The sequence below is a fragment of the Pteronotus mesoamericanus genome, unplaced genomic scaffold, assembly GCF_021234165.1.
Source record: "Pteronotus mesoamericanus isolate MK-2021 breed Mesoamerican mustached bat unplaced genomic scaffold, CSHL_Meso_final contig_116, whole genome shotgun sequence".
NCBI lineage: Eukaryota > Metazoa > Chordata > Mammalia > Chiroptera > Mormoopidae > Pteronotus > Pteronotus mesoamericanus.
Window position 1 is genome coordinate 25534095 of NW_026555027.1, and position 24708 is coordinate 25558802.

General features: G+C 46.2%; 1 protein-coding gene across 2 annotated transcripts in view; it reads left to right on the forward strand.

Annotated features, from left to right (window-relative positions):
- The first annotated feature begins 474 nt into the window (after positions 1–474).
- Positions 475–24708, forward strand: part of SCHIP1 (schwannomin interacting protein 1) — a 122003-nt gene continuing 97769 nt past the window's right edge. For both annotated transcript variants that reach the window (XM_054580112.1, XM_054580120.1), the window contains exons 1-2: positions 475–695; positions 1217–1921. In XM_054580112.1, coding sequence (XP_054436087.1) covers positions 1235–1921 — 687 coding nt within the window. In that variant the 5' untranslated portion in view covers positions 475–695; positions 1217–1234. The remainder of the gene's footprint in view (positions 696–1216; positions 1922–24708) is intronic.

Here is a 24708-nt window from a genome sequence, read left to right on the forward strand (position 1 = left end):
AGGAAGCGGCGAGGAGGAAGGTGGAAGGGAAATGATGGTGCATGACAACCGCGCACACGTCACTCGGGCTCCCACATGGGCTTGTGTATGTTCGCGTGTGGGGGAGGGAGGTCCTTCCCGAGGTCACTCGGGGACTTTCGCGTGGGTCAGGAGGCATCCAGCCCGCGCTGTGGGGTGGCTGGAGGCTTAGGTGTGGTAACCAGCCCCGCAGAGAGGGCTGGGGCGCGCCCAGGAAATACGAGTGTGTCTGCGGGGCTGAAATTCACCACCCTCTCCCGGGCGCCGCCCCTGCTTATTAACTAGGTCTGTGCCCCTAACACCCGCGCCTCTTTCCTTCGGGCCTTCCCCGGCCACTCCAACCCCATCCCCGCCCGACCTCCCGCCCCAGTCTGCTGCTGTGAAAACCGGGAGTGCGGACTGCGCCGCGCCCGGCATCCTCTGGGCATGCTCCGTGGCGGGACCGGCTCCGCCGCCGGGAGGGCGCGTCCTTCCTCCCCCAGGGCGGCGGCGGCGCCTGCAGCGACTGCCGCCGCGCCCCGGCCCGGCACACCTTTGGGGACAGTGGGGACCGCCCTGTTCGGCGGGAGCTCAGAGCGCCCACCTACGCCGAGCCTTCCGGCTAGCGGAGGAAGAGCCAGCCGGGGAGGCACGGAGGCGGGAGTCAGACCTCCGCGCTGCCGGCGGCTCCTTAGAAAGTAAAGCTCAGCTGGCGAGCCGAGCCCGGCTCTCTCCACCGCCAGCGGGGATGGGGCGGGGCCGGGTGGGTGGTGGTCTCTGCGCGTTGACCGAGGTGCGAATTTAGTATCCGCCCACCCTCTTCTCAGTCCCCGCCCCCGGGGAATTATAATTCCCTGGGAAAGTGTTGGGCTCTTGGAGAATCCTTGGGGCGGGTGCAGGGGCGCGCCTGGCGCAAAATGGTTAAAACAAAGTCCGTGCGCGCCCCGCGGCCCCTCTTAAGGAAAGTGTGCGCGCTGGTGGCTGGACACCCCCTTTGCTGATTTGAGTTAGTTGCCCGGAGGAAGTCTGGCTGTGGCAGAAGAGGGTGGTGGGATAAGCGATGCCTCAGGCTGGTGCCGGCTCCCGCCCCCAGGCCTCTGGTGGGGCGCACCTCCGGCCAGACGGGCGCAGGGCGCTGGGCCGAGGCGTTAGCGGCGGGCGGCGGGCAGACGGAGCAAGCTCGGCCCGGCGGCTCACTCTCTCTGCCTCCTCCCCCCAGGATTACCGAGAGGATGGGATGGATCTAGGCAGTGACGCCGGCAGCAGCAGCAGCAGCAGCAGCAGCAGCCGCGCCAGTTCGCAGTCCAACTCCACCAAAGTGACCCCTTGCTCCGAGTGCAAATCGTCATCGTCGCCGGGGGGCAGCCTAGACTTGGTGTCTGCCCTGGAGGACTATGAGGAGCCCTTCCCGGTTTACCAGAAGAAGGTGATTGATGAGTGGGCGCCGGAGGAGGACGGGGAGGAGGAGGAAGAGGAGGACGAGCGCGACGAGCCAGGGTACCGAGATGACCGCTGTCCCGTCCGGGAGCCGGGGGACGTGAGCGCCAGGACCCGCGGCGGCGGCGGCGGCGGTAGGAGGGCCACCACCGCCATGCCGCCCCCGGTGCCCAACGGCAACCTCCACCCGCACGACCCCCAGGACCTCAGGCACAATGGCAATGTGGTGGTAGCCGCCTGGCCGAGCGGTTCTCGAGGCCCCCGCAGGGTGGCCCAGAAGCCCCAGACGGCGGGGGGCCGGCGTGGCGGCCGGGGCCCGGCGGCTGGGAGCCTCTGCCTTCAGCCCACGGACCCCGGAACGTGCGTGCCAGCGGAGCCCCCGATGCCCCCAATGGACTGGGAGGCACTGGAGAAGCATCTGGCTGGACTGCAGTTCCGGGAGCAGGAGGTGCGGAACCAAGGCCATGGGAGGACCAACTCCACCTCAGTAAGTTGGCCGGGGTGCGTGCCCACGCGCGCGCGCGCGCGCACACACACACACGCGTCCGCAGCCCGCGCACAGCCCGCACGCGCCCTCCGGGCGCTCCAGCCCGCCTGCGGCCCCATTCATGCATCCCCGAGCCTGGGGGCCGGGCGCGAGAGCCTGCCTTCTGCTCCCCTGGGGTACGGTTGCTCAGCCTGCGAGCTGTCTGGGTTTGCTGGATGGGCGGAGTGGAGGGAGGGGCAGCCGGGGAGCAGCGGAAAGTCGGGTTAGTGGAACGGGCGACTCATTTTAATGGAATTACTTAGGGAGACGAGGTCGTGAGTCACTTGCCTGAAAATAAATCCGGGGAGATTTTGGCACCGCGGCCAGTGCCTGCGGATGATATTTCTAATCGTAATAGTTGTGGCTTTGTCAACCGTGGTGGGTCTTCCGAGCGGCCACTGATGTCTCGCCCGTACGCAGGCTCGCCCTGTGCACACTCACGCACTCGCCCGCCCGCACCTCTGGTCTGGCAGCAGGGTTTGCTCCACCTCGCGTTCCGGCGAGTGCGCCGGTGTGCGAATGGCTGGCCGCCCTGCTCTAAGACTTTCTTCCATTCTGAACCCCGGCCTGTTGTTGACCAGGGGAAGTGGGGCGCATTGACTCGCTGGGATGAGGGGGGCGTTCTAGCTTCTGTCGTCTGACTCACTCCCTCTACGGTGCATCCTCCTTGTTTTGATAAGGAGCCTCAGACACTTCCTCACCGGAGGTCACTGCCTCCGAAAAGGAAATCCAGCCCGACGGGGAGGGGGACGGGAGCGGGGAGGCAGGAGGCGGGGGAGGAAGGCTGCATCCATAATAAGAAGCTCTGACAGGTTCGGACTTGACTCGACAGCTTTTGTGCCCCTTAGAGGAGAGCAGATAAATGACTTCAAAGAAAGCATGGATGTGCTTCCCTCCCAACGTATCACTGTTTTTGAGATAAAGCAACAGTTGTAATTTGGAACCGTTGAGGATGTCCCTAAATGGGGCCGAAGGGCACAGTTTAAATGAGCTGCTTTGTGTGGGTGGCGGTGTGGGAAAATGCTTGCTTGCAGGTGTGATTTTTCCGGCTCCAGGGCCCTGGGGCTGCTGCAAATTGGGTGCGTGCACTTCTGACTTCAGGGGCGAGGACGGTGACTGCGTTTCACAGAAACTGGCTTGGTTTCCACCAGAGAGAGCCCTTAGTTGACAGAGCCCAAGGGTTAGTGTCCCTTGAGAAACTACCTATTAACACACTCGTTTTAATCCCGGCTTTCCCATGGCCACTAGCAGACATGGAATCTTTCTATTACCGCCAATATATCTCTTGTACTTTGCAATGGAAAACATCCTTTTCCTGCTTAGTGATTGAGAAAAACACCTCATTAAGCTCCCTGGACTTAAACAATGACCTGAAAATAAGTAAGTTTTGTTTACTATTGTGTGACATTTATGTATTCCAGAAAAATGTGATAACTGGGTACACACGTGAAGTTAGGATTTGACAGTGACAATGAGCTCTATTATTCAGAAGTTATTAACCAAAACATTATTGAGCACCCCTTGCGATCGTGCTACATTTGAGGTGTGATTCTCAGTGCTGCAGTTACACATCTGTCCACGGGGAACTGGAATTGCAGTGAGGGCGGGAGGAATGCAGACAGACTCCTTCGGGCGCTTCAAATGTCGTGGTTTTCTGACAGCTTCACACACACACACACACACACACACACACCCCACCCCCACCCCTCTTATTTTTATGAAGACTTTATGAATCTTTCCTTCTTGGGCAATCGTTGAAGCCAAAGGTATGTCCTCACCTAGTGAACAATTTGCATATTTGGGTTCCTCTGATTTCCTAACCCCCCCCTCCTGAAAATGTCCCTTCTGGGCATTTCCTCCACAAGTCACAGAGAGATTTGGGTTCCATTGCTTTAAAGCAAGTTTGAGTACAGAAAAAGGGGGGAGGGGAGGTGGCCTTTGAGGTTGTTTAATATTGAAATTTTCCATGTTTTGTTTTGTCTTTGAACAAAATCCCTAGCCAAGGTTAGTTTAAAATAGTGTTTTTCAAAGTACTAGTTACCTTTGAAATCACCTTAACATTTAAGAAAAATGGAATCGAATAGAATTACTACAGTGCATTGCAGGTAGCCATGGTCAGCTTGGCTTTTTAAAACTTTTGTTTCATTTTTATGTATACACTTGGGTCACTATGTAAGATTTCTTTCTCACTATGGATCACTATCATAACAGTTTGGAAAACTGTGATATAAATCCTGTTAAATGCCTGGAATAAGTGGGAAAATTTATAATCATGAGGACAGAAACCTAGCAATAATGAAGAAGCTATGTAGAAGAGAAAGCCTGTCTTGAAGGGGTTGTTCAAATCATATGATATTTTTGCTACTTTTTAAAAAGTTGTATGTAAATGGAATCACTATGTACTACTGGCAGAAGGGGTATACATGAGAAAGGGGGGGCAGGTTTTCTTTCACCTGTGGAGGGAGCCACAGAAGCCTGCTCCCACCGCAGGGCTTTGGCCCATTCTCGTTTGGAATCCTGTGGCTGGTTCCTTCTCACCATTCCAGACTCCCTTCAGTTCTCACCTTCCTATAGCAGCTGTCCCTGACCACCCTCCCTCAAGTAACGCGCTCCACCTCCTACCCAGGCGCTCCTGGTGTATTCCCTAGTGCTTATCACTACCTGACATTACCTTGCTTCGTTCTCCTTCATTTTTAGCCTCTCTAGACTCCAACTGGAGTGTACGGCCCTTGCCAGTCATTTCATTGCTGTAACCTAGTGCCTGGGACAGTGCCTGGGAGATAGTAAGCTCTCAAGTATCAGCTGAATGAAGGAACAGAGGACTTCTGTGACCCACATGCCACAGACCTAAACCACCCCTCTCATTTTACAATTGAGAAAACTGGCACCCAGGGTTGTTTAGTGGTTTGTCTAAGGTCCCAAAGAGAAACCTCTGAAAGCGGTCTTGGCCTTTCTGCTGACACCAGACTTTTTTTTCTCTCTTCTTTTAATGCTTAAAATAATTTTAAATAAAAGGAAAGGAAAGAGCTCCCACTTCCCTGGAGTAACTTAAAGGGTTTCCTAATGACTAGTCCCATCTTGCACTTCCTTAGTGTTGAGGATAGGAGTAAATTCAGATCGGCTTTCATTTGTGTTTGTTTTAATGGAATAACCTTGAATTCTGCAGAGCAAAACCATGACAGAATTCAGGTCTTCTCAGTCCCTATGCAGGTCTCTTGTTTCCCTCTGGGCTGCAGCAATACACTCAAAAGGAAACACAGAGGTTTCAAATGTGTTGGCAGTCAGGGAAGATCTAGAGGCAGACGGGAAAACCTCCTGGTGTTTAGGTGGCATTGGGAACCGATGGAGGGCTGACCTTCTCTCCTTGAAGGGCTTAAGCAGCTCCCCTCTCCCTTGGTGCCAGGTGCCAGTGGAGGGGGATGAGGTTGGATGCTCCCGGGAGCTGTTGGTGACAGAGCGCAGGGGTGCCCGAGGAGTCCTGAAAGAAACACTTTGGTGACCTCACTTCCTGCTGTCTTCTCAGAGCTGGCTGCTTTCAGGCCGAACCGTCACCTCAATCACCTCAGTCACCTCAGCCGGCCCAAACCCCTCCTGGGTGTCCCCCACCGCGATGTCAGAGCCTTGAGGGCAGCAAGGTTGCTTTATTTCACTGCCTTTGCCCAGTAGCTCCACTGTGTCTGGTGCAAACGCCTGATGCAGGTTGGGAGGAGGAGACAGTCAGTCCAACAGCCAGAACTCATGCCCCTTCCAGGTGGCCAGCCCCTGCTCACGTGGGACCCACATGTTTCTCACAGCCCTGCCTGGGCCTGCATCATCTCAGGTGTGTTGGTGCTCAAGGTTAAGGAGTAAAGAAGGACACTGGGCGTTGGTGCTTTTGATGTCAGATTTGAAACCAGGGAGGCAACTTCAAGGGAGTCTTGCTCCCATATGTTTGCATTTGTCTTAAATGCTCACCTCCCTGCCTGCTCTGCCTCAGGTGAGCTGGCTAGGACGATCCTGAGGGAAACTAGGAGTTCCTCTCTTTTCTCCTGCTTCTCTAGGACCATGGTTCGTCACAGTCTCAGTCTTTCTGCCAACTTGAGGGACTTCCCCACTCACCACCATGGTGGTGGGGGTGCCCATGGCTTCAGTGTATTCCTTTTCTTAAATGGAGTATAATTTTACCTCTTTATCTCAGTAACATTTCCATGCAGTTTTCTCTCCTTCAGGGTCGGTGGTTCTCCATGTTTTGCCTGTTCTTTCTCTAGAAACTCATGCCCATTTTATTTCCCACTTCTCTTTCCTTTTGATTCTTTTTTTTTAAGTCAGTCAATTGAGGTAGAACTGACATATAATCAACTGCACATGTTTGAAGTGTACAGTCTGATGAGTTTTAACATATGTGTACACCTGTGAAACCATCATTAAAATCAAGATAATGAACATCTCTCTCAACCCCCAAAAGTACCCTTGTACATCTTTGTAATTTTCCCAGTCCTATCCCTTGGCAACCACTGGCCTTATTTCTCTCACTATGGGGTAGCTTGCATTTTCTAAAATGAAAAGAAGTGGAATTACATAATATATACTGTATTTTTGTTGGACTTTCACTCAGTATATTATTATTTTGCAATTCATTTGTGTTACTATGTATGCGTATTTTTTTAACTTAACTACTTTTAATGTTTTCCTTTTTATCGAATTTATTGGGGTGACACTGGTTAACAAAATTCTACAGGTTTCAGGAGCACAGCTCTACAGCACGTCATGTGTGCACTGAACTGTGTGTTCACCACACCCAGTCAAGTCTCCATCCATCACCGTTGATCCCCCCACACCCTCCTCCGCCTTCTTCCTCCCCCACCCTCACCCCCACCCCCCGGCAGTCACCACACTGTTGCCCACTGTTGTCTGTGTCCGTGAGTTTTTTCCTCTTTTATTTTTATTTTTTGCTCAATTCCTCCACACCTCCCCCCAACAGTAGTTGTGTGACTGTGTATGCTTATCGCGCACTACTTCCTATTGCTAGGTAGCGTTCCATTTTATGGATATACCCTATTTCCCCATTGATGGACATTTTCGGTTATTTCTGGTTTTGTTCCTATTACAAATAAAATTGCAATGAACATTCACAAACAAGTCTTTGTAGAGACATATTCTTTTCTTTCTCTTGGGTAAATACCTGGGAACGGAGTGGCTGGATCACATGGTAGGTGTGTATTTAACTGTCTAAGAAGTTGCCTGTTTTCCAAAGAAGTTGCACCATTTCACACTGTCATCATCATGATTCTTAATACAGTCACCATAATCTTGGCTTTGTCTCTCACTGGTTGCTCTAGTCCACCGGCTCCCTTGGGCTTTGCAGGGCATCTTCCTTCCCTGCGGTGACCTCTGCCCTCTCTCTTAAAACAATGCGAAAGCACTCGGACCACCTCTTCCATTCAGCCGGTCATAACGCCCATTGCTCAAAAAGGAAAGGACTCAGTTTTAAATGAGAGAAGAATTCTAATTGTAGAACCAACATGTTTTAATTCCCATTTTATTATTTTTTAGTACCTATGACAGGTGCATTTTCTCTTCTTTAATGAGAAGATAAGAAAAATTTTAATTGATATGTTAATTGAAAGCAAATTCTCCTACCAAAGTACTTGAAAATAATTTGCCCTTTTATTTGTTTGTACTATTAACTAGTAGAAAACCTAAAATTACCTACCTTTCTTCCTAGAATGGTAGTAATCATACGTTATTTTCCATGTATTATTCAGTAAGAATTATAGCCCAGCTACTCCTTCTTCGTCAATGACACAACTAAAGAAGCTTGAATGACTGAGTAGTTTGTTTCCTTAGTGATTTGGGCTTTATTTAAATTACATGAATTCCCATTTTTATAGACTGAGTTAAGAGGTCTTTATTGCTCATACAAAATGTAGTAAAGTTTATAACTTTAATAAGTGATGTGATTCGGCAGCCTGGGACGCTGCAGTGCAAACGTTCTGTGTGGTGTGCGGTAATCACTTATCCCTGTTGGTTAGAGAGCACGACAGGACGCTGGGAAAATCATTTTGTGTTTTACCCTAACCAGAAATTGCCAGGGCTAAGTGTATTCTGTGTTTTGACCTTTTCCCTTGAACAGTTTAGCACCACCTTTGCCTGCTTTTCCAGTTTATGTTGATTTTTAAGAGCTGCAAAGGCGGCTTTATCCATTCACATATACTCAAGGCTTCAAAGAAATATGATTTGGTTTAAAAAAATAGGTTCAGGTAAACCACAAGTTCCAGGGCTGTGTGTGTATGTGTTTAAGTGCCCATCTGGTGATTCCACCTACAGTGGAACAGCCTTTTGAAATGTTGTAATTGGATTAAATGAAATGTTTGCCTACCAGTTGGTTTGCCCACAGTGGTCCTTGCCTCCTAAGGAAAATTTTTCAGGGTGCATATAGTCTCACGACACATGCGTCGAGCCCTTTGAGCATCTCACCACCGACATCATTCACCTTCCTCCTTGAAAGGTTCTGCCTCTAGGCCCTTTGCCTGGTGTTCCTCTTGCACTCTCAGGGAAGCCCCCAGCGCGAGCCCTTGGCCAGGTCGAACGTTCAGACGCTGCTGCTCCCGCCCAGCACACCCCCTGGCATTTGCTCGTCCTTGGCCTGCCCCTCTGATTCAGAGACCCACCCCTCTGGGAAAGCTGTACCTGAGCCTCCCTCCTCGGAACTGCTGTCCCACTCTGTAGCACTTCCTCATACTTAGGTTTTAAAAAGGTCTAGTTTTGAGTGTTTTCATGTTCATTGCCACATTTGCATCTCATGACCCCTAAAATTGGACTAGTCATTACTATTTCCATTTTAGAGATTAAGAAACCAAGGCCCAGTGAGGTTCGGGGATTTCAGGCACAAGGCCTTGTGCCTGACAAAACTCAGACCAAACCTGTCAATTTCTGGCCCCAGTTCCAGGCTCTTTCAGTGACATTGCCTTATATTCTAGGTTATCTTGGTGTGGGTATGTCTCTTACCTACCCTCCTCTCCATCAAAGACATGCATAATAGGCTGAGGCATTTCCTGGGGAATAGACATTTGATGAATGCTTGCTATTTGGTTTGTTAATGTATTTTGTAATACTCTATAGTTTGGGAGAGGGTTACCCTTTAGTTTTAAAATTTCCTCAAATGTGCTACAGTCTGAAATTTCTTATTAGTGCTAATAATAGTAATTCCAGGTCCTTTTTAAAAGCTTATGTAAGCTCTGTAACATTACATTTGCATTTTAAAATAGAAATTTGTTTTTACTTCTGGACCTTTGCCCCTGAAGATATGAATGGTTTTGTTTTCTTGCATCTGAAATTTAGTTTTATGTATTTTAACAAAAAGGGCTTTGCAAATGCTTTCTTCAGCTGCTTTATGGTCCTTGAGCCATTAGGACAGTTGATGCTTTATACTGTCAGTGACTGGGAGATTATTTTGCACACAACTTCTGTAGAAATTCAAGTGTCCATTATGAAATCAAGCATTTTTATTAGAAAAGTAATAGGATTTTAAAAACAGAAAGGATCTGAGAGGTCATCTCATCAAACCCTCACCACCATTTTCAAAGGAGGAAACAGGTTTTTGGAGATTAAACTTCTTCACCCAACTTCCTCAACCCAGGCCTGACGCAGCCTCAAGTCCCCTGACTCACTGCCCCCTTTTGATAAATGCCTCTCTTCAGCTAATGCCACATTTTTTTTTTAACAAATGTTTTTAAAACTTAATTTGGAGGACAGATCTGTTCTCATTATTTAAGGTCTTCAAAGGTAGAAGTGGATTCTAATTTTTATCACTTGGTAGAACGGTTTTCAATATATTGTTTCTCGTTCTTTTTCTACACCCTTGTTGTGAGACAATGATAAAATTGCTTTCTTCCATTCAGACTTGAGCTCATCCCTATATTTATTTCTACCAACAGGACAGTGGTGTTCTGTGTTGACAGATTTTGTTTTCTGTCATTGCTCCTTTCCCACCTGTAAACAACTTGCCCGGGCTGTCCCCCCTTCTTTCTGGCACTGTGCAGTACACAGTCCTCTCCTGGGGTCGGGGCCCCTGGGTGAGTGGCACTTTAGAACTTTGCAAAGAGTCTCCTGAGTTCTAGGAGGCAGCGGAGGCAGCAGCGAGGCTTCAGGTACCTTTCCGCACATCACTTCCATTCACAGAGTCCGTCCGTTGACTGTTGGGGCCGTGAGGAGGTGCTGGATTCAGGAAGACAAAGGAGAGAAAGAAGATCTCTTTGTTGTTCACCTCTCAAACGGAAACAGATTTTGTTCCTTCTAGACAGAGTTTTTAGTGAATATTGTAGTATAAGCCCAAAAAGGGAGGCAATAACAAAGCCAAGAAGACTAGAAAGGTATTTGTGGAGTTCAGAAACAGCCCATAAAAGAGTCTCCATTGGGACACTGGGCTTCTTTAGAATATGGGTGAGACTGAGAAAAAGAAAAATGGACATCAGGAAAGGGTGATGGTTTGGGCTTTTCCATTCCCCGTGAGATGTTTCGGGGTTTCTCGGTTAAGTCTGCAGAGCTAAGCCATCGCTAACTTCTGTTGTCAGGTCCAGCATAGTTGTTGTTATTACTCTCCTTCACTTTCCAAGTCTCATCAAATCTGTAAGAACCCTCACTTTTTCAGATGTCCTTCGTTTGTTTCCTTTGTTTGGTTTTTAGCTACTTTTGTGAATAATTTTGTTATTTTCCTTATATATTGTTAAATAATTATGTCAAGCATGTTCTATCACCAACTTTTATCACATGTCTTTTTCTGTTTTCATTCATGCATCTACTCAACCTAATTTTATTCTTTCCTCTGAACCTAGTTTTCAATTTCTTGGCATGTCATTTTAAATTATTCCCATTTATTCCCACTTTTGTGGCATTTTCTCCACAAAGTATATATAACTTAAAAGGTGGTGGTTTAGACTAGAAAATGTCCAGGTGATAGGAATAAACTCAATCAGAGTTTGTTCAGCCCCAGGTGGAAGGCTTTTCAAAAGAACTCAGGAAATATTTTTTTGGTACTTCTAACTGACGTGAGGCTATATTAAAGCAAAGCTTACTAGAAGCTAAAAGAGTTATCAGTTTTCTTCAGTCGGGTTTGTAGACCTGATTTCCTAAGAACTGCTACTTGTATCTGTACATTTTATGGATACCCTTATATCTCCACCCAGATATTTTATATTTATTTGTAGTTGAACGACCTTTTTTGATATATCCATCATCAGAAATATCATGTTCTTCTTTTTTCCCCTTCCATTTCTTAGTCTCTCCTTAGTATTTATGGTTCATGAGAGTGATTGTGAATCTGTCTTCCCTGGAATATTAACATAGTATACCAAAAAAAGAAAAAGCTTCAATTTTTATGGATTACAAGAAGCAATGCATTAGTCAGCAGATGATTTCTACAAATTCATCAGTTCCAGAGGGTTTTATTGCCCGTGTCCTAATAGAGATGATTGATCTTTTAAAACTCTTCCTTGTAGACATAAATGTCTTAGTTATTCATGGAGTTAGAATTTTTTTTTTTTACGAAGTATTACTAAAAGCTTCTAACAACAAAGTGTGTGTGTTGGGCATTTCCAGGTGATTCTCCGTTTGCCCTGTGGATGGGTTTTTTTCCCCCCCGAGATGCTTGAGGAAGCACAGAAAACAAAGCGGCATCTCCACAGCCGCATAGCCAGGCTCCAGGCAGTGGGTTGTTGTCTGTCAGTACCTCTGTTGGCACACAGCAGCCAATCCGATTGTGTTGTTTTTCCCCTCAGGAGTACACACCCATTGCTTGCTCCTCTAGGATTCCCCCTACTGCACCCCCTCTGTGCCCCTCGGCCTGCCTCTGTTTCCCCGTCCACTCTTATTCAGGTTTACCTGTGTGTTGTAGAGAACCAATTCAAAGTCCGTAAGAAAGTGACTCAGCTAGTACCGGGCACCTCTGGTGGCCAGGAGTCCTTGCCAGGCCTCCTCATGGTACTCTTGGGGATAGAGAGATGAGGACAGGCACTGTCCCCAGCCAGCTAGCTAGAGCCAAGCTCTGCTTGCCCACAAAGAAGTTGTAGGCATGCCCAGAACAAAACAGGTAAGTTGTGGCAGCTACTAAACCAACGTAACTTGATTTTGCTTCCTTCTCAGTTTGCCATATAGGGAAAGAACTTTGCTGTCTAAAAAAGTTTAAAAGGAATGAGATAATTTCCTCATCATTCCTAAGGTCTTCAGCAGTGTTATAAATTTAGATTTGAGGTTAGAACATTAAAAAGTAAAAACAAAACCAGAAAAGCTGCCGTGTTATGAAATGCTGGGGCATTTTTAACGTCAAGTCCAGAGGCATAATAGCTTATATCCCTTTCTCCCCATCCAAAGAAAGAGTGGCATTAAACTTATTTCCAAAATAAGAAGGGCCTGGCCCTCTGGGAACCTGGCACATGTCTTCTTAAAGGCTAATCTCCACTTCTATAAAAAGAACATGTTTTCAAATAGTTTCAAAACCAATTTAGCCTTCTGTTTTTCTCCTCACAGCACCAGGAGCTAGAAAGTTATGCCACTTATGAAAATTACAATATTGTTCCTTTGTGCAGTCTCACATAATTTCTGGTCCATTTTGACCTGATCTGACATTTTATTATGAGCAACTGCATCGTAAGTGCTCTGTCCTTTTTATTTCCACTCTAAAATTGGTTCTGTAAGGAGTAAGAGAGAAGACCACGGGGATTTTATTTTTGAATACTTAAATTATGTAACCAGTGATCTGGTAGAGTAGGTATCCAGCCAGCATTGGCTCCACAGTCTGACCCAAATAGCACTTAAAGTAAGATCTCATTCGAGAAGAACAACTGCTGGCAGCAGTGGTTTGAGAACCGTTTGAATACCTGCTCTCCTGCCGTGAGGCGGTCTCAGTGTGCAGGTTATGTTGTTCTTGTGTTTCATACGAAGTGCTCAGCCAAGGAAACGTACCCTGTTGGGCTCGCACCAACACACGAGGAAGACCCCAGGGCACTGGGAGCGTAATTAAAACTCTCTTTCACTACCGCAGCAATGACCCCGGGAGTCAGAATATCAGAGCCGGAAGGGGGACAAAGCCAGCTGCTCGCAGAGGCCACACGGGGAACTGAAGGGAGAGTGGGCCGGGTGGGAGTGAGACCGTGGGGATCTGGGGGACAGGTCCTGGGATGGTGGACAGCTGTCCCTCCCAGGGCTGCCCTGTCGCTGTGCCAGAATGTCACCGCAGCCTTCTGACCTGTCAGGAGAAGCCCAGCACCCAGGCCAAGGTTTTATGAGAAATATCTTCAATATGAGATTTTGGCAAGTGACGTTCAATAAACACATAATTTGGGGGCTAACACACAGATCTGTGGTTCAAAATATAGTCTCTGGGCCATGAGTTTCTCATCCCACACTCACCCCAGTCTTCTTATTGTACAGGCGAGAAAATTGAGGCCCAAGGAGATTAAGTGACTTTAACTGAAGTGGGGGAGAGATTGGGGAAAAGTGGGGGTGGCTTGCTGAGAGGTCCGGTGAGATCCCAGAAAGGAGAGATCCTCGGGAAGAAAACCCCTCCTTCCAAGGGCTTCAAATAATTTAGAACAATGACGTCCAGAGGAAAAAGTAAGAGCAACCTTACACAATTTACTCTATTTTACTTAATTCTTATTTACATCCCATTTCTTAGAATTTACTTACCTCTTTTATCTTCAACGCAGTTCGAAAATTGATTTGTCATTGGGATTCAAGGAAATGTGTCGACTTAGTTTTCATTATTTATGAATAATGAAAAAGGAAGATCTTTTTAAGAACAGGTTATCTTAAACACAGACACACACACACACACACACACACACACACAGTATGATATGTAACCTCGGTTCTTTTATATGCTGGAAACTTGGCTGGGATCATTTTAATTCCAAGGGGTGGTTGTATGGGGTTGAGTTTTGATGAAATTTCTTGTTATATGGCATCTAATGAAACTTCAATATTGCTGAACCACATTGAGATTTTATTTAATTGCAGCTATTACTACATTAACACTAAGTAGGGCCTGTTGAAAGTATAGAGGTTGGAAAGTTATATTTTTTCCTCTTGACAATTACTGGCTCTAAGTACAAAGTCAGCATAGATTTCAAACAAACAAGATAAGTTTGGAAACATTGTTCATTTTACTTGAAAGAAAGAAAAAAAAAAGAAAGAGAGAGAGAAAGAAAGAAAGAAAGAGAGAGAGAGAGAAAGAAAGAAAGAAAGAAAGAAAGAAAGAAAGAGAAAGAAAGAGAGAGAGAGAGAAAGAGAGAGAGAGAGAAAGAAAGAAAGAAAGAAAAAGAAAGAAAGAAAGAAGGAGGAAGGAAGGGAGGGAGGGAGGGAGGGACGGATGGATGGAGGGACAGAGGGAAGAAGGAAGGACCTTTTTATATTGGAGTAACTTTAGATTTACGAAAAAGTTACAAAGATCTTATACAGAGTTTCCGAATATCCTTCACCAGCATCCTCTGGCGTTAGCATCTTCTCTAACTGTGGTATGTCTGTTAAAATTTAGAAATGAATATTGGTACAATATTATTACCTAAACTACTTGATGTAGCTTTTAAAACGATAAAGTTTGTAGAAAACTATAGGTAATAAGTAATGTATCCTCACAGGCCATTACTTGAAGAGAAAGGGGCAGGTTTCTGCATTTTCTCTAACATGTCCCCAAAAAATCATCCAAGCAAACATAAAATCTAAGCAAAATGTCCACTAGTGAGTTTGCACTGTGAATGCGTTTTGAAGAGGAGTCTCCTAACCCCTCTCTTCCAGTCAGATTGCTCTTCTTCAGTCCGTCCTCTGCGGGGAAGGCATCTGTAAAGAAGGGGCAGAAGAGCCCTGGCCGGTGTGGCTCGGTCGGAGCATCATTCCCTACCTGAAAGGTTGCAGGATCGATTCCTGGGTCAGGGCACATATCTAGGTTGCGGGTTTGATCTCCAGGCCTGACACATATGATACCTGGTCCTGGCGTGTATGGGAGGCAACCAATCCATGCTTTCCTCCCACGTTTCTCTCTCTCCCTTCCTCTCTCTCTAAAAAAACAATGAAAGAGTGTCCTCAGGTGAGGATTTTAGAAAGGCGGGGTAAGGGGCAGAAGAGAGAGGCAAGCAGAGAGGAACAGGGGCACACATTCCTGTAGAGGGCGCAGCCCGCCAATCAGGAGGGAGGGGGCGGTGCTGTGAGCCCCCGAGTGTAGAAATAAACTACACGCTTGCCCAACTGCCTGCCTCCGTGGACAACCACAAGTAGTTACCGTCCTTGGATTGTTATTTGTCTAGGGAGTAGCTCTTCTGCTCAGGAGTTTGCCTCTTTCAGGTTAGGTTTCTGATGGGATTGCAAAGGCTCTGAGTGTATGGTATGGAAGTAGCAACAGAAGGGAGTAAGTTATAGTTGACTACAGAGGGGCTGTAAGTGACCTGAGGGACAAATGCCACTCGAGGTGTCAAATGAGCACTAAGCTATGAGGAACGTGTTTGGGAGATTTCACAGACTAGGAATTCTGAGAAAAGAGGTTTGAGACCCTTGCAGGAGTGGAAAAGGAAACCACTTGTTGACTGATGGAGTAATCCAAATTTGAAAAACCAAACTGCTAGTGGACACCAGACCTAGTTTTGTCAGCATTAGAAGGATATTCCTGTACTCAGTGAGTTCTCGTAGAGGGGGTTTCCCAGATCCTCTGCCTCTGTGTGGCCTGTTTTGGCTGACGGGATTGGTGATTTCCTCTTAAGGCTTGTTAAAGTTTCCCAGCATTCTTTCACTAATTACATGTTCAGCGTATTGTGGATTATGATACTACTATCACTAAATGCTTCTTTCAAGAAAACCCATATAATCATATTGAAAACTGTGCTTTCCAAACTAAAATATTTGGAATAGCTGCTTCAGTTTGTATAGTCTCTTGATATTCATTAGAGGCTGTGCTCGAGGATGGGTCATGTGGGCATCACTGACCTGCGTTCTTAGGTTCTCCCTTCTGTGGCAGACGTTCAGGGGTTTGGCTCCCAGCACAAGTTCCCCTCCCTGATAACCCCAGGTTCCTTGTAGGGCATCACCCCTTCCATGCTGCGTGTTTTTGGTGCGAGTGTAGTTATAAGCAGCCGGTTCACGTCCTGGGACCTCAGCCCCAGATTCTCCCCTCCTGGCGCTGCCACAGCTGGGAGAACCCCCAGCCCCCCAAGACTTGGAGTCTGGAGCCCTGGCCCTGATTCCCTCAGGAGCAATTAGAAGCCCTTTGTGGCTTCCGCTGCCCGACATCCCTGGGTGTCCGCATGTTTCCTGTTGCTTCTCCACGTCCGTCTCCTGTTGATTCTGTGAGTTTAAAAAACGGTGTTGGTTTTATTGCTTTCAGATCAGGAACCCTGTTACCAGCAGGCACTCTCTTGACTTAGGACTCAAGTTCAAACGCGACAGTGGTAGGCCCACTGTCCCTAAATAGAAGGCTTTAATATTTTTCCAGTCTTTCAGAGAACCATTGAACATGCAAGGCGGAATGGGCCTTAGAGCTCATTTGGCCCCATCCCTCTCATTTTACATGTGAGGAAATAAGCGCACAGAGTGACGGAGACTCTGAAGCTGTGAGACGTGGAACATACCACACTGACATGCTCCACAGAGACCCTCTGCCCTGGGCATCTTGTCTACATGCCCTCGCTCTGCTCCCCCGCCCCGTCCCCTCCCCTGGTACCCACTTACAGGGTGACTGGGCAGAACTAAGGGTGGCATCAGTGACCTTGGGAAGGATCAGAGCTAACCGGCCCCCATAGGATTTCAGCCTATGGCTGGAGGTGTTAATACCGAGATTCAAACGCGGAGCCGAAACGTCAGCTGTTAGCCGCAGTCACAGACCCTCGGATGACAACCCAGGTGTGTCCGCTTATTCCAGCTGAGACTCTGTCTAAGGAAGTGCCCGTCAGCAGTTTCTGGACTCAGAGAGACCCCAGCCCAGAATAGTACTGTTGGCCTCCTTATGGTTCTTGGGCTAAAGACAACTAGTATTTTTGGTATAAATCTTATGTTTTTAATGTGAATTCTAGATTGTCCTCTAACCATTCCCTGTGTTGTGGAAACTGTGGTACTGTGTAGCCAAAGTGCAGTGACTGTCTGAGTTTCCAAAGGGTAGTCTTTCTGAATTCACTTTTGAGCAAGAGCTGTGTTTTTAAATTGCTTTATGGGAAGTTTTTCAGCAAAGTCACAGAAGTCCACAAAGCAATGTCTGCCAAGAATTTCCTTAATACATGTCATTATTTTTCTTCATAGCTTTATTCAGTCCATCAATACGTATTGAATGCCTGCTGCATGTTAGGTGTGAAGGGCAAAGATGAGCAGAGGGGAACGTGGAGCCCCCTCAGGGAGCTTGCAGTCTAGTGCAGCAGCTGACACAGGTCACATGAGCACACATGTGGCAGGTGCTGCTGAAGGGCCAGGATGCTGTGAGAACTAACCCTGTTTTCACGATAGTAACAATAGCCGTTACTTATTGAGTGCCTGCTACGGGCAGGCACTGCTGCGCTGTCATTTCCCGGGCCTGATGCGCGTCACGGGCGTGGTGGATGCTCTCACTCCCATTTCACAGACAAGGACACCGACGCTTGTGGTGGGATTACAGAAATAGTGCTTTTTCCCCTTCCACTGGAAATGTATGGAAATGAGCCTCTGACTCATCACACAATAACGGCTTATCTTTGCTAGGAGCTGTGGCCATATCTGAATATCTGTAATATCTTAATATATAATATCCACTCATACTCCAGCGATGCAATTGGAGAATTTTTGATAAATGGAAACTTTAATTAATTCAGAATTCTCTTGGACATAACTATATGGCTTTGTTTCTTCTCTCTGCTTTGAAAGTCCCCACCCTCAGCTCTGTGCTTACTTCTAATAGTCACACCTATCCAGTCTGTTACGGCCTAGTCAGAAGCTCACCCTACCAAAAAAAAAAAAAGTCTTTTCATTAAAAAAATGAAATGTACTAACTTTTATCAGTGGTGATTCTTTTCACTGGTTTTATCAAAAGTATGTATTTATCATTTCATGCATTTATTCATTTATTCAATAAACATTTATCAAGAACCTGCAAAAAAAGAAAAAGAAACAAGCCAACAGGTCCTGCTTGAAGGGGTCGTAATGATCCTCCGGTTGAGCAGAGGCTCAGAAAGATAAAACTGTGCATTCTTGCTCTCTCGACACCCATCTCTGAGCTAACTGCTCCTCGTAAATTGTGTTATACAGTTGACCTTTGAACAATACAGTTCTCAACAAATACACAGATGGCATAAACTTATAATATTAATACAGTACAATACTATAAATGTATTTTTCCTTCTTTTTGATTTTCTTAATAACATTTTCTTTAGCTTACTTATTGTAAGAATACAGTATATATACATATACCATACAAAATGTGTGTTCATTGACTGTTTATGGTAGCAGTAAGGCTTCATCAGCAGTAGGATATTAGTAGTTAAGTTTGGGGGAGTCAAAAGTTACACACATGCGGGTTGGTACTCCTAATCTTTATGCTGTTCAGTGGTCAACTGCATGTAGAATGGGACTGTGGGTCCCTGAGGTTACAAGCAGTCCCGAACCGATGGGGCATGATCCCTCAGGAGCCCTTGCTATCTGGTGAGCGACCCACCTGGACAGCTGTCCCCACAGAAGTTCTGGGGAAGAAGTGGGTGAGGTAAATAAAGCAGGGGGAGCTCAAGTTTCAGCTGGCCCCTCTCCCTTCTGTGATTTTCCCCCCATTCGTGACTCCCTGAGTAGCCATTTCCTCAGTAGCCGTGTGGTGCTAGACACTGGGGAGATGAGATAGCTGTGATCCCTGCCAAGCTGGTTATGGAAGTGGACATTAAACAACTTCCTCAGTTGTTCAGTATCCAAAGTAAGGGCTAAGAAGGGGAGGTCTAGGAGGCTCAGCCTCTGACCCGGCCACCTGCAGAGGCAGCTAAGTGGAGACCTGAAGAAGCAGCAGCCAGGTTCAAGGTAGTTGGCAAGAGCTGCCCAGGCAGAAGGGCCATGGGGCAGGAGGGGGCTTGGAAAGTCTTGTGCAGATTGAGCCAGGAAGAGCCTAACCAAAATCACTTTTTTTCTGGCAAACACACCCCAGGCATGTAAGTCTTCATCTCACTTACGGAACTTTTTTTTAAGCTTTTATTTATTTATTTTTAGAGAGAGGGGAAGGGAGGGAGAAAGAGAGGGAGAGAAACATAGATGTGAGAGAGAAACATCAACCGGCTGCCTCTCATACGAGCCCCCAACAGGACCAAACCTGCAACCCAGGCATGTATGTGCCCTGACCGGGGAATTGAACCAAGGACCTTTCCATTTGTGGGACAAAGCCCAACCAACTGAGCCACACTGGTCGGGGCTCACTTATGGAACTTTGACCATTGCTCCAAAATAAAAAAACTTGTAATTTTCCTGTAGTTGATTTAAAATATTTGTTATGCTGCAAGGAATTTAATGGTAGGCACAGTGCTTGAAATGCCATTTCCTTGTACCCAGAGAATTGGGGTGCTGTGGGAAAAAGTTACTTGAATTCAGTAGTGAACTAATGTTAAATTTCTCAGGCCCCAGGAACTTCTTGTGTATTTTGGTTTAAAGGAGTTGGAGACTCAGGAGGTTTTCTGATCAGGCCTATGGATGCCGTGGTCTGGGAATAGGTTAAAACGGAGGCCCCCAGCCTTTTCCCTCAATAGCTCTTTGTGCCCCACATGAAGCCTTGGGCTCTCTCACCCAGCATGGGGCAGAGCTGTTAAAGTACCAGATGCTGACAGGGTTGGGGACCGAAAGTCAGGCATTCTAATGCACCCTGTCCTGGGACATCCTTTCAGAACTGCCCAACACTTTGCAGGCAAGACCAAGGAGGTTAGACAAACACCTCCCTTGCCCAGCCAAATTATGATTGGACCACAAGTCTTGGTTAGGAGCCAAAGGGTAATTATTCTGTCATTGCAGGACCAGCGACTAGGCTGAGAGAAAGGTTAATTCTCTCCTCTACCCACCCACAATGAAAAGCTGTTGAATGTCAAATATGGTTTGCAACTTTGAAATGAAAAATGTTTCCTGCCACACGTCATCCAGTCGAACATGTTCACACCTGTTCATCTGGTTGTTGGTTAGTACAAGGAATGAGAGGAGAACCACGCGCCTTTGAGCTAAGGCGTTTTCAGTCCTCATTACCCCGATTTGCTTGCCAGCACTCACGTTCACCGCAGTCTTCTTTTCCTCCTGACACTGTAAGTAATGGCAGAGCCTTTCCTATGGAACATTACAGATCTCATTTAAATGGTGGAAACGTCTCCAGCCCAGGTGATGAGCTCATTAGAAGAGCCATTTGCTACCAAGAAATACAAAATGTTCTTGTCAGGTTGGAGTCTAAATATTCCCTGTAAGGTGGGTATCTCCCATCGGTTTTCACGGTTCTTTTCTTTTGACTGATTCCTTTAGTGACCCTATAAAAGAAACAGAAAAGTAAATGGCCGTGTATCATTGTGCTGGGTCAGAGGAAATTATTTACAAATCTCTATCAGAAACAAAATTGTGAAAAGACATTTTAGAAAGGTCAAAAAACCAATCTGAGTTTTCTCCTTAGTATGGCTACTTTGCTGTGTAGCCTAGAGGCAGAATTAGGACGCATGTTATAAAATAGACAAGTATCGCATGGTTTTTCTCTAAACAGCCTTCTCCATTTAAAAAAGAAAAAGGCTTTAGGGTGAAGCCAAAACTTTGTAATACTTAAAAAAAATTACGATTATGTATTATTCATTTTATATACCTACCAACGGTGATGCATCTAAAATGCTCTATCAGAACAGTTGTGTAGCCTCTCAGTTTGATCGCTTTTCTAAAAAGTGTAACCATCCTTCCATAAATGTAATGAAAGCTCTTTTTATATTAAAGCCATGTTATTGGGAGATGGAATGTTTCCTGCTCCCTACATAACTGCACAGTGATTAAATATTGACAAAGAGCCAGGAGTTGACAGCCAGCGGCCTCACCCTGGTAAATGCTGAGGTGTGAGGCTGAATGTAAACACACAGCCATCCCCGAAGGGCCGTGGTTTTTTGTTGGGAAGTGGGGAGTGGGCGAGTCGTGAGCTGTACATGAGGAGTCAAATTTGAGGGCTACAGTAGAAGAATGTAATTTGAAACAAGTAATTCCTTAAAAAGCAACCCAACTCTGTCGAAAGAAAAAAATCATATTTTCCCAATCAATCTGAATAATTAAGAGGATGTTAGTCAGAAGTTTTAACAAAACTTCCTAGGTCCCAACCGAAAGCTGCTGCTTGGAGAAACAAAGGAGCTACCTGTCGCTGGAACTGCTTCTTTTCTCACAGGCAGTGATTATATGAAACAGGCTGGCTGAAATCATCAGCTGCGTTTCTGCGCTACTCATTTGCTTGGGAAGTTTCTCACTACATCTTCTATAGTTTTGTTGTATGCATATGTTCTTTTCTGTTGTTGTTTTAAACAGTCTGACCATTTAAAATATGTAATTAGTTGTTTTTCTCCCTCAATGGGGGGAAAATGAGATGTTTTGTTTAGTTTCTGAGAGAAAATAGGTTTCATTCCATTTTTTCCATTTTAACAATAAGGTAAGGTCATGATGGATCTAATTGTTTTTGTTCCAAGACCTTGAAACTCCGCATCAAATACCCAGAATTTGTTTCAAAGTAGCTCCCATCTGGGTTGATTGTACTTGAGCCTCTAACCCTTTTTCTTTGGTTTGTTCGGGGTTTAGATTGTTTTGTAAACACCAGAAGTTTATGAGGCACCTTCCTCTTAACTTTCCAGGCCCTGTTTATCCCACACACCTTCACACACACTTGACTCAGGCCTGTGGGTTCAGACTCCAAAAGATAAGTGGCTGACAGCCTGACCAGCCCTGCCCCAGAGTCTGTTCCTTGCTAAGTATATAGAGAGCTAAATGGATTTATAGTGAAATCATGAATCCCTTGCCTAAAAAAAAAAAAAAAAAAAAAAAAAAAAAAATGGGGGGGTTGCAGCAGATAAATAAAGAACAGACTAACTCTTAGTGTTTTCCTCCTCCACTGGAACACCTTTGTGGTTTAACAGACTTTGAAAGATTCCACCTAAGGACTGAGTACTGTGTTGAAGAGGAATCTGTGAGCCCTAAGTTCCCCTTTCTGCCCGCCTTTGCCTGCCTACTGCTTCGGGCCAGCTCCCTCAGTCCAGCTTGAATCAGTCAGCCAGCACTGAACATCTGGCATGGTTTTGATGAGACTTGCCCTGGACTTTGGTAGGGGGGATGGAGAAGGTTAGCTGAGGAATGTTTACTTTTTCCGATTCCATGTGGCAGATAAAATTACCATCCCAGAGGTTTCCAAGTGTCTAATCAAGATGACTTTTGACCTGTGTGCAGAACAATCCCTCCAGCCTGGAGACTAGGGGCCTGCCTTTGTTCCTCCTCAGTGGCCCCCTTTAAGTGTCTACCACAGAAGGGAAGGGGGTGTCCTCATCCTTGAGTTCTGTTCCCATCAATCAAGAAAGCACATTCTTTAATATTTGGGGTCAGACACTAAAATAGACGATATTCAAGACTAAGTTTTCAATTTCATGCTTTCTAGAAAAACAATGTACTGATGAAAATCTTCTCTGAAAGCACACTGTAGGAACAAGCAAAACAGAAGTGACAAAGTGCAGTCTCTGTGCTCGTGGCACTTAAACACTGGTTCCTGTGGACAGAAGGAAACCTTAAGAATGGCCTGCTGAGAGCTGACTATTCTTTCACTTGTAAAAAATTAAACTCCCAAAGAGTAAACACAGTACCTGGATGTGATTTCTTGTTGGCTTATCTGTATACTCTCGAAGATTCCTGGGGAGAGGTTTTTTGCTCACGGGAATTTAGTGAAGGTGTCCTCAGGGTTGACTATTTTCCAAGACCTTCCTCTCAGAGCCAAATTACCTACTTCCCTTTCTCAGTGAGTTTCATACATTCATAAAAAGCATAGACAGAGCCTGTTATGTGCTAAGCACTAAACATATAGTATTGAAAAAACAGAATTTTCGTCCTAATGTAGACACATACCTGAGACTTAGGAACCCCCAGTATTAGGGTTCTCCACAGAAACAAAACAGTAGGGGCGGGGGGTGTGTATGTGTGTATCTATATATATCTATCTATCAAAAGAGAGAAAGAGGGATTTATTTTAAGAATTGGCCCTTGTCTGACGGGCACGTCCGGACGGGCACGTCTGAAGTCTGGAGGGCAGGCTGGCAGGCAGGAAGTGCTGGAAAGCACTGCTGCCCCCGTCTTGAGTCCAAAGGCCGTTGGGAGGCTGAGTTCCGTCCTCTTCCTGGAACTGCCGTCGTTTCTCTTAGGGCTTTCAACTGATTGGAGGAGGCTCCCTCACGCTACGGAAGGTAACCTGCTTTACTCAAAGTCTGCGGATTTAAATGTTAACCACATCTCACGTATACCTTCACAGCAGCATCTAGACTGGCATTTGACCAAACAACTGGGCACCGGCCCAGCCAAGTTGCCATAAATGTAGCCGTCAATCCCCCCACCCACCCAAATAACTGTCATTTCGATTTAGTGGCTCTCCAACCTGAGCAGGCATCCGAACCCCCTGGGGTGCTCATTAAAACAGAATGCTGGCCTCCACTCCCCTGATTCAGAAGGTCTGGGGTTGGGCCCAAGAATTTGCAGGTCTAACAAGTCCCAGGTGATGCTGCTGCTGTTGATACAGGGACCCTAGTTGGAGAGCCACTGGTCTGCGCGATCCGAGGCCTGCCCCCAGCCTCCTGGCTCAAAAATAGGTTTTGTGATCATAAGAAAAGTAATTTTCTTTCTCAGGGGAGACCCAAATAAATCAAGATTACCAAGCTGATGTGTACAATATCAATGCTAATTTATGGATCCATAGTAAGAACTAAACCGCCACAGTTAGCAGAGTAACCATATCAGCTTGTGGAACACTCAGCGATAACCATGAGGAGCTGAGGAACCAGAGCCAGGGAAAGGGGCGGTGGGACTGTTTGCTGCACCCACCCCTCCACAAGGATGGCCATGTTCTCAGGGCCCCCCGACCAAAGCCCAATCTCCGTGGACTTCGTATGTGGAGTAAGACAGCGCCATTGTTCGGGGAATGGCAGCTTTAAGTGGGGAGCTTCAGTTTTTACTGCAGCGAAAGAACGCTGCTCTCTGCCCTGCACACTGCTCGGCAGGGGGCTCAGAGTCCACAGAGATTGGGATTACTTTTAATGAATCATTAAAAATTTACTTTTCATAGTAATTTTTCATTAGATGTAACATACACGGTTTTATCAAAGAGAAACGTGGGCTGCATTAGAATTTGTTAATGTGTGCCCTTTATACTTTGGGTTTCCTCTCGGTTGTAATTTGAATAAAGTTACAATCTCTCCTTAAAAGACTATTTCTATCTTTGCACATTTCTATCTTCCTTTGACTTTGAAAAAACATTTAGATATTTCATATTTTCAGAATGTCCCATGTCCACATAGAAGCCATTTTCCCTGGAGCTTAGGCTTTCTGCCTCTATCATGCTATTTTTAGATTTTACATTAAGAATGAGATTCCTTTCATAATAAAGACCTTTGAACCAAATGGCACTGAAAAAAAATTATGTTTAGTGGTCTTTTTTAAGAATCCTGCAACTGCCTTTCCTAACCTGAAAAGTTGTGGGCTCAGCCTGCATAACCACTCCCACCTTGTCTGCCTTGAACTTCTCATGAAAGACATTTGAATCAATAGCTTTAGCC